A 17,409-nucleotide genomic window follows, 5' to 3' on the forward strand; every position below is an offset into this window, starting at 1 on the left:
AAAGTAAACTTTTTTACACTTTCTATTTTTCTACCATTCATAGTTATGTCCATTGAATTTCCCTTTTTTCTGTCTAGCACAATCATTTTACTCTTAAAACTGCATAGTATATAAACAAAAATTACACTAAGAATTATCAATATGTAACGATGGTGTGCAAAATTAAAATAAAGTAACTTTAAAAAAAAGCCCAACAGAACTCAAGAAATTGAAAAGTTTTTCTGTTTTGTACAGATCACCCATAACTTGCAAGTCTTTTATAACATGTAAGTAATTACATGTTATAAAAATAATACAACATTCATTTTGAATAAATACCGTATGCAGTATAATCTCATTATTTTTTAAATGTGTTCGCATAATGTGCTTTGTTAATTAGTATAAATTAATAAGTAGTCTTTTATTATTATTATTATTATTATTACTACTACACTTTAACTGAAGAGTAATTTTATGTATAAAATCATCTTAAAACCACACAAAGAATGTCAATACAAAAAATTATTTGTATTTATTACAAAATGAAAGAAAGTATTTTATACAACTAACAAGATCCTGCAATATAACAGTTATATTGCAGGTGCGCCTTTAACAAAGAGTCTTGTCATATTCCCTTTGTGTCCAAACTCAAGAAGCACTGTACAGTAACATCTTATTTTGTGGGGTTAAGGGACCGTAAAAATGCTGTGAATACAGAAAACAAATATAGAACCAGAACTAATACTCATTTAAGGAAGAATGGTTAAGTTCTATGTTAAATGAAAAAAATTCATGTGTACTTTCTTAGGGTGATGTTACTGATAAAATACAGACGGCAACATTAATTATAAGCACTGGTTTAGTACAATACATAGGTATACTACACAAAAAGTGTTTAACAAAATACAGTATATTTCCTAATTTACTCTAAGCTTACTCATAAGCACTTACCAAACTATTTATTTTAAAAACTCACTACAGTACGTACAGTATGTACTGTATTAGAAAACGGTGTTACATGTTCAAATTGTACTCAGTAACTGCCTTAAAAAAGTAAAAAAAAAAAAAAAAACAGTACTACAGTACACTAAAACTAAAATTACTGTAAAGGAAATTTACAAAACTAACCTACAGTATTTTGGATTATATTTATAAAAATTTGTAATTTTTCCTTGTCTTGTTCTTGTTTTTAAATCCATGTGAAGTTCTGTGTATTCTTGCATGGCGTCTTCAAATCTGCGCTTAAAACTTAAGCTTCTATTCTAAGATGGATCTATAAAAAACTGGATAAGATCACGCGATAGTTTACTGCCTTGGGTAACTGTTTTTCAGAGATCGTATCTTGTACCTCTTCACGTTTCACATTGTACCTGCGCCATTAAATCTTTTAATATTTTAATTTTTTGTCACTACATATTATAATGTATGCAAATATGGAAAATTTTAGCCGTGAATCTAGAAAAGACATCGCAAAATATTACTCCGTGAATAATGAAATTGCGAATACGCGAAGCATGAATAAGATTTCACAGTATTTAATAAAATTACTTTTTTCTTAACAATATTTTTACAAAATTCTTGTTAGTACAAAATGACACCTCGGCAGTAATTTTATATTATGATTATATATATTATTTTAAGCTACTGTATATAACTTATTTTATATTTTGATATATTCAGAATAATAGAATAAAAAATCAGCGCTAAACCATTAACTTCAAAGTGAAGATAATATGCCATCATCTAGTTATTTTTGATATCTATAAAATTGTTTAAATTTAAAAAAATGTAAAATGATAACTTGGATAATTTTAAAAGTAAAAATCCAAAATGATCTACCTGTTTTACTTTAAAATTTAAAAAAGTTTTTTATTTTCTTCCAGCAAAATAATGTTTGAAATTTCTTTTACTAGTTAAAAATAGGCATTTGAGTATAATTTCACTTACTTTAATCATTATGTCAGAGTAATAACAAGTTTAAAAATTTATTCCACAATAGTATTAAGTAATGATGCTCTCTTGCCCTTTTCCCCAACATTAAGCATTTTTCCATACAATGCCATTATTTTCTATTCTAACTGCATACATATAAATAAAACATTTTAACTTTTGTGTATATAATACATTATCAATTTTCAATGCCAAGGAAAAAGATATAGTGTAGAATGTTAATAAAAATTCTTAATACATTCTACATAAATGCATCTTAGGAATAAAATTATGTGAAAATGAGCCTCCTATATTGAATACTAAGGAGCCAAATGTACTGTTAATCTCTATTTCTTATTTCTGTATCTTCATCCATTTTGATATATGTAAATAAAATTACAATGGATTGTAATATCAAATCATCCAAACTGACTAAAATAACCAAAACATTTCTTTAATAAGAAAGCCTAAAACTGACAATTTCAGCAATTACCAGGTCCCAAAATATATAACCTATTTCTCAAATAAAAGTATCTATTAATACAGGGAAAGAAACTTAAGTACTTTTCCCAAAATTATAATAAACCCATTAATAGGGTTTGTTTGAAATAAATCAATGACACTATCAATAGATTACCATACACAGCTTAATTTTCTTGTTTTGTCATATCACTAAATTTCATATACATTATACTCAACACAAAATAATAATATAAGAAGTTTGATAAAAGGTTTAAACATAATAAAAATAACCCAATTTATTCAGGTAAGATAATTGTACAGGTAACATAATTCAACTAACTTAAAAATTATTACTTCAAATATTTTAATAATAAAAAATAACTATAATAATACTGAATACTTATATAATAATAATGGACTCCTTTTCCATTTTTTTAACTGATTTAGCTGAAAATACTATATTGGCAATAGAGTAATTCTCACCATCTGCAAAACAGAATCCAATTTCTTAAAAAACAAATGACTGTTTCAGATTAATGCCTTTATAAAGTAGTACTAATAACAAACAATACTAAAATGTTATCCATATTTAAGATAAAACCAAAATATGTCTTGTTATAAAGGGGTTAACAACACATCAGAAATAAAATGATTTAAATTTATATTTGTATTTATAAAATAAAAAAATAGTAGTAATTTTTATTATAAAAAAAATATATATATATATGTATATATATATATTTATATATATAAATATATATATGTATATATATATATTTATATATATAAATAAAAATAAAAAAGTAAATTTAAAACAAATTTACCAACATTAATAATTAATTTTTTTTAAAAATTGTAATAATGTACACATCACTTTGTAAAGTAATTTTAATGTCAATGAATAAACTGCAGAAAGAGCAATTTTTTTCTAAAAATATAATAATCAATCTATCAACTCTTTTTTTCTTAGTTTAAATTAAATATTTATTAATGTAAACTTAACTAACTAACAAAACGACTAAAAACTAATTTACTAACAATGTATATGCATGCACAAATAGTTTTATTTAGTTAAATTATACTAACAATTTTCAAAATCAATTGATATTTCATTATTAGCAGGATTACTACAACTTTTATCATTAAACTCGTCAACATCAGCAAAATCAGTCACAAATACCTCTTTGAATCTTAGCAATTCCCCTGTTTTTGGGTCACGTTCAGGCTGAAATTTTAATACAAAAAAAGATTTTAATATTTATCTTTAACTAAAAATTTCTTTAGTATTAATAAAATAATGGTACTTGTTTGTTATCAAACCGCCAGTTTTTTTTATGCAATTTCTTTGTCAAAAAACAAAGTAATAAATTTATTATTACAATGTATTAAAACAAAAAAATATGTCTGTTAGCAAGCAAAGTGGGCGTAGGTTGTTTGTTCACTCGCTAAGCTCATTAATTAGATAAGCGAAGCAAGCGTAGTTACGTTTGGTTAGGTTACCATTTTACACTGATATACATATGATTTGTCAAACACAGAGTGAACGTAATCTAAAGTGTTTTGTATTTTTTATTTTTAATTAAAAAAATGTACTTCTTTTCTACCTTAAATACATGTTATACTCATTTTCTCATGAAATGAAGTTGCATAAAAAAAATGGCGGTGAGATAATAAACAAGTACTAGAATAATAATAATAATACTAATAAACAACTTCAATATGTCAACATTTTAAGATGCAATGTAATAAAGAAAAGGTTACTTTTAATACATTTGCTGTAACAGTTATCTACTTATCCAATCCAATAATCTAAATGATTTTGTTCATCAACAAATAAACAAAAAGAGGATTTGAAATAGTATAAGTGAAAAAATGATTAACGTTTTTACAATAATTAGAATCTCAAAAATTAAGAATCATACACACCCACGTGATTTGTTCCAAACAAATATTCAAGTAAACTTTTGTCTTCCCTGTGAGTCTGGATCACTACCAATCTATATGTCATTGAACTTCATGTATTTTCATTTATGAGCAAAAATATAGCATTTTATTTTGCTGTTTTTTAAACAATAATAACAAACTTGAAATAATCTGTGCAAGAAATAATTTGTTCAACAGAATGAATTTAACAGCATTAGTGATAGTTAAGAGAACATTTTCTTCTATGTTCATATAACATATTGAGAATAATGTAACTATTCTTTCTCATTTATATACAAAACAAGGAGACCAGATTATAAGATTAGAAATGAAATCTATGGTAAACTTATAAATAAATATATATAACTATTAAAAAAATTGAAAACTGATTTGAGAAAATTACTACTGAAAACTAAAATTATTACCGATTTGAGGAAATAACTTATCAAATATTCACAAAAAATTTGTAAATATGTGATGATTTTAAAGATTTTAAAAATTAAATTATATTTTCAAACAAAGGATTATTTTGTAGCTAAGGTAAAACTACTTCTTGTAACATTTCAAGGTAAGAATCGCCACTTACAGTGCCACTGAAAACGTACGAACCAACAATTTCATCACTCCATACACCAGGCCATACATTGATTCCTGGAATATTTAGTACCTCAAGTACCTTGTGTCAATCCAGTACACACAATTATGACGATTGATATATAGTTTAAAGAAAGTTTCATTCGTCCACAAAATGTGATTTTGAATGTTAGGCTATGCCTTACAGCGTATTACAAACCATTAATAAAACTCAAGATGCCTGTTAAAGCCATCTTCTGTAAAACTTTGATGCAGTAGTGAATGATAAGCTTTTAGTTTCAATGCTTTAAAAATACAATGCACATTACCATGAGCAATATCCAACTCAGCAAATCTTTTACGAATAGATTTCTTGGTCAAGCGACTTTTGGGACACCTAGTATAATAAAGCTTCAGAGTTAATGTAATACAACAAACTGTTGTTAATTAACAATTACTATTCTCACAGATTTAATAAAACCTTTCTATATTGATTACAGTTGGGATGGTGATGAAAAGTGAAAATTTTAAACAGGTAGTCATTGTGTAGAAAACACATAAAAATTATTTATGATTTTTTTTTTCAACCATTACTTATACTGGTCTCAATGATTCAGATTCACAATTCACACATAAAATTATGCTATATTAAAACAACAACAAATATTCATGTAGCACATTACATAATGTTATAATTAATAATTTTGTAATATAGAAGAAATATTAAATCCATTAACCAAAAGTAAACATGGAATTCCCTATCTTTTCAGCTAAGACCAGAGAAGGTTAAAGATAGAAAATCTAATTTTTAATTTAAGAAAATGTAATTGTTCAGATGGTACATTGACATGTTTCCAATTTTATATATATTGCATTTAAAAATATTAATCACCAGATACAGAGTAAGAAGCAAGAACGATTTCAAGAAGTTCTCACATCATAGTCTTATTCTGAAGTGCAACATATTGAGTTAAACATATATTAGGTAATGTGCCAATTAGTACGGTCATTAACCACATTTCTTATCACTATCACTGGTATATAAATTTATCATGAAGATAAATTTTAACCAAATATATTTTCAATACATAGTGTGTATTAGATGAATGTGTATTTCACGTATTAAGTGTAATAATTTTACGATGAAAAGATTTCTTGACAGCACTTTGAGTATTCAACATTTTATTAATATTATTAATACTAGCTGACCTGGCAATGCTTCACCATTGCTAGTTTTGAGTATATACATAGACTAAATGAATTCAAATAAAAGTTTGAGAAAACATTATGGAACTTCACAAAATTTAACCTCACTCTTTTTCACATCTTCCCTTTTTCCATTTGTCACAAAAATATTTATTTTCATGTAATTAATATATATTCTAAATATGAGCCAAATCGAACCATAAATGCAATTTTTCAAAACATCTCGACCCCAGCACTGTCTAGCGGGTCCAAACTAATTCAGAAACCTTTGTGGGCTTGCACACAACTACTCACTAAAGTTTCATTGCAAACAAACAAACATTCATTTATATATATATATATATATATATATATACACAAGATTTTTAATATCTGTTTTTATATGTTATACACAATTTTATTTTATTTATTTACATAAGAAGATTTCAGTTATGACCTTAAATCATATTTCAAGTCAAATATTATATTAATTTTATTTTAATATTAATATGAAAAAACTAGCCAAAATGACTAGGAGGTAACAGTTCAGTACCAGTGACTACATATCAGAATGAGTTAAGGAGATAAAATAATAATATAAATGAGATATTTACTTTTAAGGTTGTAGCAAACAACGAAGGAGAAAAATTTAAAAGTGTTGATAGCTGCGGTTCTCTTGACCAAAATTTATGAGATTTCTCATAGTTGTACGTAGGAAGTTGTTCTATATCCAATAAATACTGTTCCAACTGCTTCAAAGCATCAGGACACACAGGAGGTGGTCCAAAGGGCAGCTAATAACAAATAATTACATACATAAAAAATAATAATGTATACATTATTGGATATACTGAAATAATATTTTTAAGATTCATATAATTAAATATAATATAATACGACACATAATATAATACAACACTATCACATAACATTAAAAAAAACTGCAGGCTATAATAGTTGAAAAACATCACTTAAGAAGAACATACACTACAACACAAGTAAAACTTTACATTAAACTCATTTTATTAGTTCAAAATACAGTTTATCTGTCCTGAAATAGATTCTCTTGCACCATATCAATTGCCATTCTAGATCCAGCTAAAATGTCGACTTTCTGATGGCTTTCACTTCCTTTTACATTTCATGTAATTTTGTTTTCTCTTCATTACACTTTGTTATTTTTTTAGAACTATTTAATCAACATTACTCTTTGCTAATGATGTAACCCAGAGAGACGGCTTAACTATTCTGGTTTGTTCTGATTAAGTTTTTCTATTCAGCCACTGTCGGCTGTCCTCATTATATTTTTCATCCTGATCATACAAACTTTCTGAAATGTTTAGAGAAGGCTTGGCAGAATGAGTGGTTGGATACTGCTGATAATAAGCTACATCAAATTAAAGCTAGTACAGTAGCTGCCACGTAACGGCAAGCTTGGATGATCAGTCCACTCATCACTGTCATAATATTGATCTCTGAAACATTGGCACACTATGATTAGTCACCTCTTAGTATCATAAACATGATGCAACAGTTTTTTATGAAGCAATGTATTTTTGTGTTTACAGTATTAAGCAAGTGATATTGTGTTTCAAATACAAAACAATTATTTTTATTTTATTTTTCTTTCTCTTTTGCTTTTCCTTGTACATAAAGCTCAGTTCTGTAGTACAGCCTCTGGGTACGGTTCTTTTGACATGTGTAGTGTATTTTGTTACATGGTCGATTAATGTAAGATACGATAATTTGTAAAAACTTTTTATCATGGTTTATGGTTCAAACTTTTTAAATGTAGTTTAACATGCAAACAATTATGGCTGAATTTAAGACTGTTGTAAAATGTAAAAAGCTTCAAAGACAGGTATGTAAAATTATGCATACGTGTATGATTGGATGAAAATTAAAAAAATTGAAGCATTTATATAAAGCATTTATTTAACAATCTCTGTAACAAACTGAAAATTAAAATTAAATTTTAATTTTAATGGCAATGAAAATAGCTTAAGAATAATTCTGAAGGAATTAGGTTTTAAATGGTGCAAAACAGAAAATAAAAGGAAAATTATAGTTAGAAAAAATTATATTAGGCAGAAAAGGTTTTTTCTAATTTGCAGGCAGTGATTTTAGAAAATGTGACTGGGAGATCGTATACTTAGATGAATCCTAATTTTTATCATCTCATTCAACGACAAAATTATGGGTTGACGACAGCAGTGCAGGACTTCATTTACCAATAAATAAAGGTGAAAGCTTAATTATAATTCACGCCAGAGGTGAAATGAACTTGATTCCAAATGTAATGTTAATTTGGACAGCCAAATCAAAAAGTGGTAATTACCATGATAGCATAAATACTAAAAAATATTTGAAATGGGCTGAAGAAGAATTAGTTTCTAACTTTCCTCCTGAGTGTAGTAATTATTGACAATGCTCTGTAAATAAACACCTGTCTGAAAAACTTCCGCTGTCATCAAGCAAGAAATATGACATGACTGTTTGGCTTCAGAAACATCATATTCCAGTTTCATCTCAAATGCTTTAACCACAATTGTGTGTACTAATTAACTTGAACAATGTTAACAGAAAATGATACCTATTTGACGAACTGTTGGAGAGAAGTGGGCATCAAGTTCTGTGGCTTCCACCTTACCAACCTGATTTAAATCTAATTGAGATGGTATGATCAGAGGTAAAACATGTTGCAAGCCTCAACACTGGGAACCTTAAAAAGGTTAAACATTGAAACATTGAAAAGGTTAAAAAAATTGAAGATGAATCTTGAGCCAAGTATTATTAACAGATTCTCTGACAGAATCATTCATTGTCTCTTTATGTAGTGACAGTGATAATAGTGACAATTACCCTGAAAATAGGTTATGAGAGAGAGGAAAGAGTTCTAGCTGAGGAATTAGTTGGATAATCCATTTTCTAGTAATTAATTAAATTTACAGTAATAATCATCTATCAAAATATTTACCATGTAATTAGCAATAGATAATATTCTGTCATCCACTAGTACATTTTACAATGTACAATACAGAATTAGCTGATTAATTCCATTTCAAAATTGTTGCATTCATTTGTTATAAATACAACAATTATTTGGTAACGGGGATTACTAAGAGTGAGAAACATGTTTTTATGTTGGGTGGTAATTGTTATCACTCCAAGTTCACCGTTACATAGTGGTGACTGTACATGTGTACTGTACATTAGCAATTATTGTAAACACACATGCAATTTATTGAATTAAGTCGGCAGACTGTTGCCTACTGCAATAAGGCAATGAATCATGAAAACAAAATGTTGCGCATGTTCCTTCACTTCTCTTCAATGAAACTTGTTTATTGGGTCTGCACTGTAAGTTGAAGATTGGTGCTGTGATGGGGAGTGGACTGCACAGGAGGCTGAAGAGCTTTACGCATGCATTACACATAAATTGTTCTTACATAAATAATATTATAAAATCATATTTACAATGACATCATTGTCTAATTACTGTATCTACATTTGCATTTTAAATTATGTTTAAAGTATGATTAATGTTATGCAGCACATATTACAGTAGACGTGTAGGTGCTTGGATTTATAACATATAACAATTAATAAGTACGAGGCATATTCATGAAGTAAGGGTCATTTGATCATCAAAAAAAAATTAACTTATGAGAAAAGGTTTTACTTAGTTTTAGTATACTACATATCTACTTCACTTTTCCACATAATCGCCATTCTATTCTAAGCACCTTTTTGTAACGCTGCACTAGTTTCTTTAGCCCCTCTGCATAGAAGTTTGCCACCTGAGAATTAAACCAATTGATAACGGCAGTCTTGAGCTCCTTGTGTTTTCAAACCATTGACCACTAAGCCACTTTTTTAAATGCAAGAAGAGGAACTAGTCGTTTGCTAGGTGCAAGGTTGGGACTATATTAAGGATGGTTAAAAAATTCCAACGAATCTTGAATCTTCTTTTTGGTTAAGGCAGCGCGGTATGAGGACACATGTCATGAAGGAGGATTACACCAGACAACTCCAGCATTGTTGATTTTGGATCACACATCTCAGTTTGGTAAGTGTTTTGCAGTACATGTCAGTTGTGATGTCTGCTGCAACCAAAATAATGCCTTTTTCATTCCAAAAAATAGTGGCCAACATTTTTCGACTTGAATATGGAGATTACTTAAACTTTTTCGGTTTTGGGGAACTTGAATGGCACCACTGCATTGACTGTTGTTTCGATTCTGCATTGTTGTACGATATCCACGTCTCATCACTCATAACAATGTGGGAAAACAAATCATCTCCATCTTGTCAATAGCGGTCCAAAAATGCTCATCCACTGTACATTCTTTGCTCTTTGTGTTGGTCGATGAGCATTTTCAGTAACTTGCACATAATTTGTGATATCCAAGCTTTTCTGTGATAGTCATATAGATAGAGGAGCATCCAACACGTGGAAATTCATTTTTGTGAATTGTGATGTCATCGCAGTTTTTGGTTCAGTTGTTTAACGATTTCATCAGTCTGAATACTGGGCCTGCAACTCCGCTCTTTGTCATGCACATTTATGTAACCATTTTTAAAGTCTCGACACCATTGGCTAATCTTTCTTTCACTCGTTACTGTAGGTCTATATACTAGACACAACTTCTGATGAATTTCAGCAGTTGCAGATCCTTTTGCATACAAAAATTGAATTACAGCACGCACTTCATAACTGTGGTAGAAACAACTGTCGCGGACTTGCGATCTGCATTCACTGGCAGGGAAATGATTATTGCATCAGAACAACTGCAGTGGCTTCATAAATAACCAATAGATGGCCCTGAATGCATGAAACTGTGTTCAGACCTGCTGCTGTACTTAAATTCAAGCCGATGACCCTTACTTTATGAATATGTTGCATATTTAGTATCTTCTTACATGACAGTATGATCACAATCTTCTGAACTTTAACAAGGCAAGTTTAATACATTTATTTGTGTGCTTTTAATTTAAATCTATTAAGTAAAATTTTTTAAAGAATTATAATTTTTTTCTGTTCGTAAAGTATATTATGTGTAGGTTTTAAAAACGGATTGCAGTTTCTTTTTGTTATAGGGCATAATAGTGTTAGTGCATTCACAAGAAACAAAATAATTTATTTTAGTGACTTTTTTTTGTTAACAATGAATCCTGTAACTAAAAGCAAATTAAAAAATAAAAAACTGTATGCACAGAGCAAAGAAATCATAAATAACATGTTAAAATTTATGGAAGAAAAAGAAGCTAAGCTCAACAAATCTAAGAAATCAGATGACAGTTTTCTTATTCCCTAGCAACAGGTTCAGTTTCATGTTGGTAAAGCTACTAGTGCATCTGTTAGTGTGAACATATTTAAAAAGGGAAGCTGAAAGCATGTTTTCAAATGAAAATGGTGAGTCAAGTTTCTGTACACCACATAAAAATCGCATGAGACAAAAACCTCATAGAATGATTGACAATTGATTACTCAAGCTGTCAGAAGAAATCAAAATTTTTACTTGAGAGATAAAACAGTACATACTATCAAAAGAATAAAAAATAAGCTTCAAAATGATCTCTGTTGGCAAGAAGGAGAAACAAATTTAAGGTTTATATTACACAATTTACAATTTTTTTTTTTTTTTTTTTGTGGGCGAAAAACGCCTGGGCATTATCGCCCGGTAGTTATTACTACCCTTTTACTAAAACAACAAATAACTGAATATTGGTGACAAAGAAACCAGATACTGCTATGAAGAGAATTTTTATTTGAAAGCCATTAAGAAATTTTGAGAAGAAAATAGACCAATCACACATTGAGATGAAAGTTACATTTTAGCTTCACATTCATCTGCTAAATTGTGGGAAAATGACAGCAGTAAGGGCTTCATCCACCAGTTTCCAAAGGCAAAAGGTTATCATAATTCACACAGGAGGAAAAGATGGGTTTGTTCCTAATGCCTTACTGACATACACAGTTAGCCAAAAACAGGCCACTACCACAATAGTATGAGCGATAGGAACTTTCAACAATGGGTTTCCAAAAAACTTTTAGGAAAATTGAAACCAAATTCTGTAATTCTCACTAACATACCGTAAGATTGTTGCAAATTGGGAAAAATTCCAAATATGAGAACTCTTAAAGCAAGTGCAGGAGTGGCTAAATAGATCAATATTTCCTTTGTTAAACCAATGATTAAAAGAGTTACTTCAGTTAATACAAGCATCAAATCCAGTTGTAACTTATTCTCTTGATAGCATTTTAAATGCAGAGGGTCCATATGGGTCTTAGGCTCGCCCCTCTGTACCACCTGGATTTAAATCTAATAGAACTAATTTGAGAAATAATAAGAGTGGGTGCCAGTTCGAAACTCCAACTTTAAAGCAGCAGATATTATTGTCCTCAGTGAATAAAAAGTTTCTTCTATTGAAGCTAGTATTAGTTAAAATGTTGCGACAAAGTTATTGAAATTGAAAACTACTTCTGATGTAAAGAATGTGCCATGGATATTGAAGTTGACAAACTAATCATCAACTTTCTGCTGAATCTTCTACTTATGACAGTGAGAGGTACTGAAGATGAGGTTCTATCATTGATACTATCTGGAGTTGGAAGAAATGGATTCATAAAGTTTGAATACAAATGTTAATGAAATATTTAACCTATGTGGGTATCTAAATTAGGTTTTAATTAAAAAATTGTAAAAAATAAATAACACAATTTGCTGTTACTTAACATTTTACAGTAATCTAAGTTTTTGTTTTCCATGGATTTTTTATATTTCATAAAGTTCTCTAGAGTTATTACTAATTAGAATTACATTTTAATTAATCTATTTTGATTTTCTTTCACTAAATTATCTCTTACAGTTTCAGTGTATCATGGTTTATAATTAATAACATAAATATGTTTGTGGTTTAGTTTAATTTGCATTTATAACAATGATATATGTCACACTTGCGATGATGTGAGACAATATTAGTAGAATGTACAATGTACTGTCCCTTGCATGATAGGCTGCAATTGTCAAATTACGCCGTGCGACCTGTACAAATGAAAAACACAAAAGGGTTTTAAACACTTTTTTTAACACTGGAGGTGTGAATTAATGTGATAAAGACAGTGAAAAGGCCTTTCCCAATGGTGTTTAGTCAGTAAATACAAATGAGGAAAAACTGAAGATTCAACAAATTAAAAAAAAAATCAAGAGCACATTAAAGAGTGGTTTAAGAACAGAAATAAAGTCTCAAAAAGAGTGTTCACAAGAATTTAAACAAATTAATAAGCTTACTTTTGCAAGGTTTAATGAAGCTCATAGTAGAGGATTACCGATCAGCGGGCCAGTGATATAAGAAAAAGCTTTGTTATTTGTGAAATCTTTAAATAATGAGCAATTTAAAGCTTTTTTTAATTGGCTTCATAAGTTCTGCACTTGAAACAATATTGTCTTTCTTGTGGTAAGTGGAGAAAGTGCCTGAGTAAGTGAAAATTATGTTAACAATTGATTGGTTATTAAGAATAGAACAGGCATAATCAAAAATAACCATTTACACAATGTTTTTAATCTGGACAAAACCGGTCTCTTTTTTCATGCTATACCTGATAAAACCTTAGGAGTTAAAGGTTCAACGTGCATTGGTGGGAACCTAAGTATTACATGGAACAATTGTTACATTATCCAGACTAAAAAACACTACTGGTGATTTTCAAAACAAGAGAGTTTTTCATCAATGCCCTTATTAATTAACTTATTCAAAATCAATACATTATTAATGATCACTCACTAAAACAACTAATACAATAAACAGGAAAAAATAAATAAGGGTTTTTTCAATTTTTCTCCTCCTCCCCACACTATCCTTTATCCACTTCCTTTATTCTCCCCGCACTATCATAATATTATAAAAACAATGACCTAATAACTAGAATGGTAGGGATGAATGGTGATAGGGATGAATAGTAGTTCAACAGAGTTTGTTTGTTTCTTATCTTACCTGCTGCACTGCACTTTCCTATCATCATTCTTATCATTGACCTTCTTCAATATGCAGTTACCTTCCACAATTTTATTTTAACCATATGATAAGTGAAAAATGACATGGGGTGTTCGGTTATTGCAAAATGTGAATATTTTACTGAAAAATAAATTATGTGCAAATAACCAAAAAATGGGATTGAACATTTCAGAAGACCACAAAAAGCTGGTGATATAAAAAAAAATGAGATTGTTGTGTTGAAGTGCAGCTGCGCCCAAATACATGTTTTCAAGGATTAAACTAGGTATGAATAAAATAATTTTTTTCATATATTCAAGCAGTTATGAAATTACAACCATATCTTTCTGTTAATGAGAATTACAAATAAATCATAATAGCATTGACTGGAACCATTATTTAATAATAAGTCACTGTTTGAAAAAGGATGTCCAGTGAAAGAAGACTAATCAAAGAGAAACGAGATTTTGGAGGAATTTGCCAGGAAACAGACAAGTGTTTTCTATTTACTGTGAACAACAGAAGAGCCGACATGCCAATAATTGTGGAACATACAGCTCCAGGATCCATAATAATGTATGATAAGTGTACTCTTAACTTAAAACAAGCATTATGATCTTACAGTCAATCACTCTCAAAATTTCATCAATCCTCTGTCAAGAGCACATACATAGTTGAAAGAATGCAGGGATAAGCAAATAACAAAATGAAGCATAAATGTGGTACAAGAAGTTTGCTATCAAGCAAACTTTAAGTAATAAGTAACAATTTATTGGTACTTATGTGTAAACAGGAGCCACTCAATTTGCATTGTTTTCCTGTTGTTATTTTGTATCTTATTTATTGTATTTAATTTAAAAATAAGTCTTGGTATTAATAAGTTGTATTGGCACATTTAACGTTCATTATACAAAGTTAGCGAACGGAGAGGGCGTAGGCTATGTTGATTATGTTAATCTAACCTAACAAAACCTACATTTGCTTCATTCCTAACCTCGTCTAATTAACGTTATATATTAAAATTAGTACAACTTATAATAGCAAAAGTAAACTAAAGACGGCGCAAATCGAATGAATCCCCGTTTAACACATAAGTACGGGTTTTAATTAGTTTCAATGTAATATTTTGTGAAGTTTTCAACTAACTATATTTGTTAACATATAGTTTTATTTTCTTTCTATACTTCCGAGAGTTTATTTATTTAAACTAATCAAACCTGTCAGCAATTTATCAAGTATCACGTTACAATGTTGGTCAATTTAATAAATCAAAATAACCTACGTGGGCAATAACGGAAACAAAGTTAAGAGGTTGGAAGAGGATAGCGGTTAAAAACGTTAAAATATCAGCTTTACAAACCAATAATTTAATTAACTCTGTATAAATAATTTCATAAAAAAAATACATATAACCTAACGTTAACGGTATGGTAAAATAATCAGCAATCAGAATGTAACAAAAATTACCTGTAGTTTTAAATCGTTTTCTTTTTCACACATTGTGTTTTGCGGCATTTATTACAACATAGTTAATTATACAAACAATGTGATCTATCATCAATCAAATTTTCAAACTACTTCAACAAAACTTACAATACTTAACGGAACATTTTTACTCTGCTATCACCAGATGTATTGTTGGGTTGTAGCATTTCGATACATGAAATAATGTAAGATATCGATTGTAGTAGTATAAATTCAGAACAAAACGTTGCATTGATTTATGAAAGCTTTAAACGGCTTTAAAACAACGTGACTTCCGAAATAAGCATCGATTTGTTTTTCAATTACTTATCTTACAGCATTACTGCTTTCAAGAAGTTAAAAATAAAAAAAAAACGACTGCCAAAAACAATTAGGAAGTGCAGAATCATAAACATGACAATGTAATGTGTAAGTGCGGAGCCCCTAAATTCCGGTCTATTGCTATTTGATCCCGTTAAAATGCCCACGTATTATAAACTTCCCGCCGCCTATATATTGGAAATGACAAAAGTATATTTAGATTATTTAAAATAGGGTACTAGTTTTAGGTAGTAAGTTTGTTGTTATTAGCTCATTAAAAATGTAAATTAAAAAAAATAATGCAATCATCCGTAATCTTATTCGTATTATTATTGTCTTAATTCAATTATATGTAATTTTTCTCTATAATATGATTATTTTATCATTCTGTGTTGTTTTGAAATATTTAGTCTTTTTGAAGCTTGAGGGTGGAATTTTTTGGATTTGCCTACAGTGGCAAAAATGTTAGAGCTGGTCCTGACTATTTCTTCTCTTCCCAACAGTCATTTTCCATTCAATCTTTGATAAAAATACATTTTGGCTTTATTTTACAAGTTTTCTCTTATTACTCAATTTGCTACTTTTACCTTTCTTATAATCTACTTTTCTCTACTTCATACCATCTTTATTTCAACCATTATTTTTTTGCACATTGTATTTTATCTTTCATATGTCCTTGTAATTTTCAGTCTTTAAAATTTTTAACTTTTTTTTATTACCTTGAATATTCATCAGTTTCAGATATCTCATTATCCAAAGTTTTCTACCAAATACTATTCTTACTATGGATAACTATGTCTATTTGTTTTCAACCAAATCTTCTCTTTAGTACCTTCTACTATATCTATAATTTGTTCATACCTCAACTTTACATCAATTTCATTTAGTGTGTTTGTAAACAATCTCTTTATTTTCTTTAATTTTTCTAAAATAAAACTTTCCCCATTTTGGTCGACCAAAATACCAAATTATAGTCAGAATCAATATCTTTGAATTCAATCTGCAGTCCATAATTTTGTTTAGAAATTTCTGTACAACCCTTATATAATCTATCTGATATATAATCTTCTGTTTCATTATTGGCAAGTTTGATTCAGGATGAATATCATAAAGAGAAAAATTCTTTAGTGAAATAAGAAATAAAATTATACAAGAAAGGTAATTGCAAGTAAAAAATTTAGAGGTCTAATATTCAGAGACAGAGAAATCCTTTGGTAATCCTTTGGGTTATCAATCAGATGAGATCTAAAAAAAACATTACTTACCTCATTACTTCTCCATTCCCATAACCTAGGTACTAGCAATCAAGTTTTGAAAGAAATGTAAAAATGTATTATTTATTCCATTTTACAGTTATCACCAACCAACCAAGATCCAGAAACAGGTGTATTTTGTACAGATTCTGAAAATGGAGTTATTGTTTGTGTATGTATAAATTATAGGAATAAGTGTATTTATATTATTAACTATTTTTGATTTTACATACAACATAACTCAGTACACAGGAAAAATCACATCAAAAATCTAATAACATAAGCTTGAGTATCATTTCTTTCATGGTTTTGTATGTTTGGA

At 28.9% G+C, this 17,409-nt stretch overlaps 1 protein-coding gene across 1 annotated transcript in view; it reads right to left on the minus strand.

The window, feature by feature from the left end:
* The window catches only part of LOC142329732 (superkiller complex protein 2-like), a 71,307-nt gene extending 55,528 nt beyond the window's left edge, over positions 1-15,779 (minus strand). The window contains exons 1-3 of the mRNA XM_075374465.1: positions 15,517-15,779; positions 6,666-6,845; positions 3,457-3,595 (exon numbers count right to left, since the gene is read on the minus strand). Coding sequence (XP_075230580.1) covers positions 3,457-3,595; positions 6,666-6,845; positions 15,517-15,564 — 367 coding nt within the window. The 5' untranslated portion in view covers positions 15,565-15,779. The remainder of the gene's footprint in view (positions 1-3,456; positions 3,596-6,665; positions 6,846-15,516) is intronic.
* Between the last annotated feature and the right edge of the window lie 1,630 nt (positions 15,780-17,409).

This window comes from Lycorma delicatula, chromosome 9 (genome assembly GCF_047948215.1).
Source record: "Lycorma delicatula isolate Av1 chromosome 9, ASM4794821v1, whole genome shotgun sequence".
Lineage (NCBI taxonomy): Eukaryota > Metazoa > Arthropoda > Insecta > Hemiptera > Fulgoridae > Lycorma > Lycorma delicatula.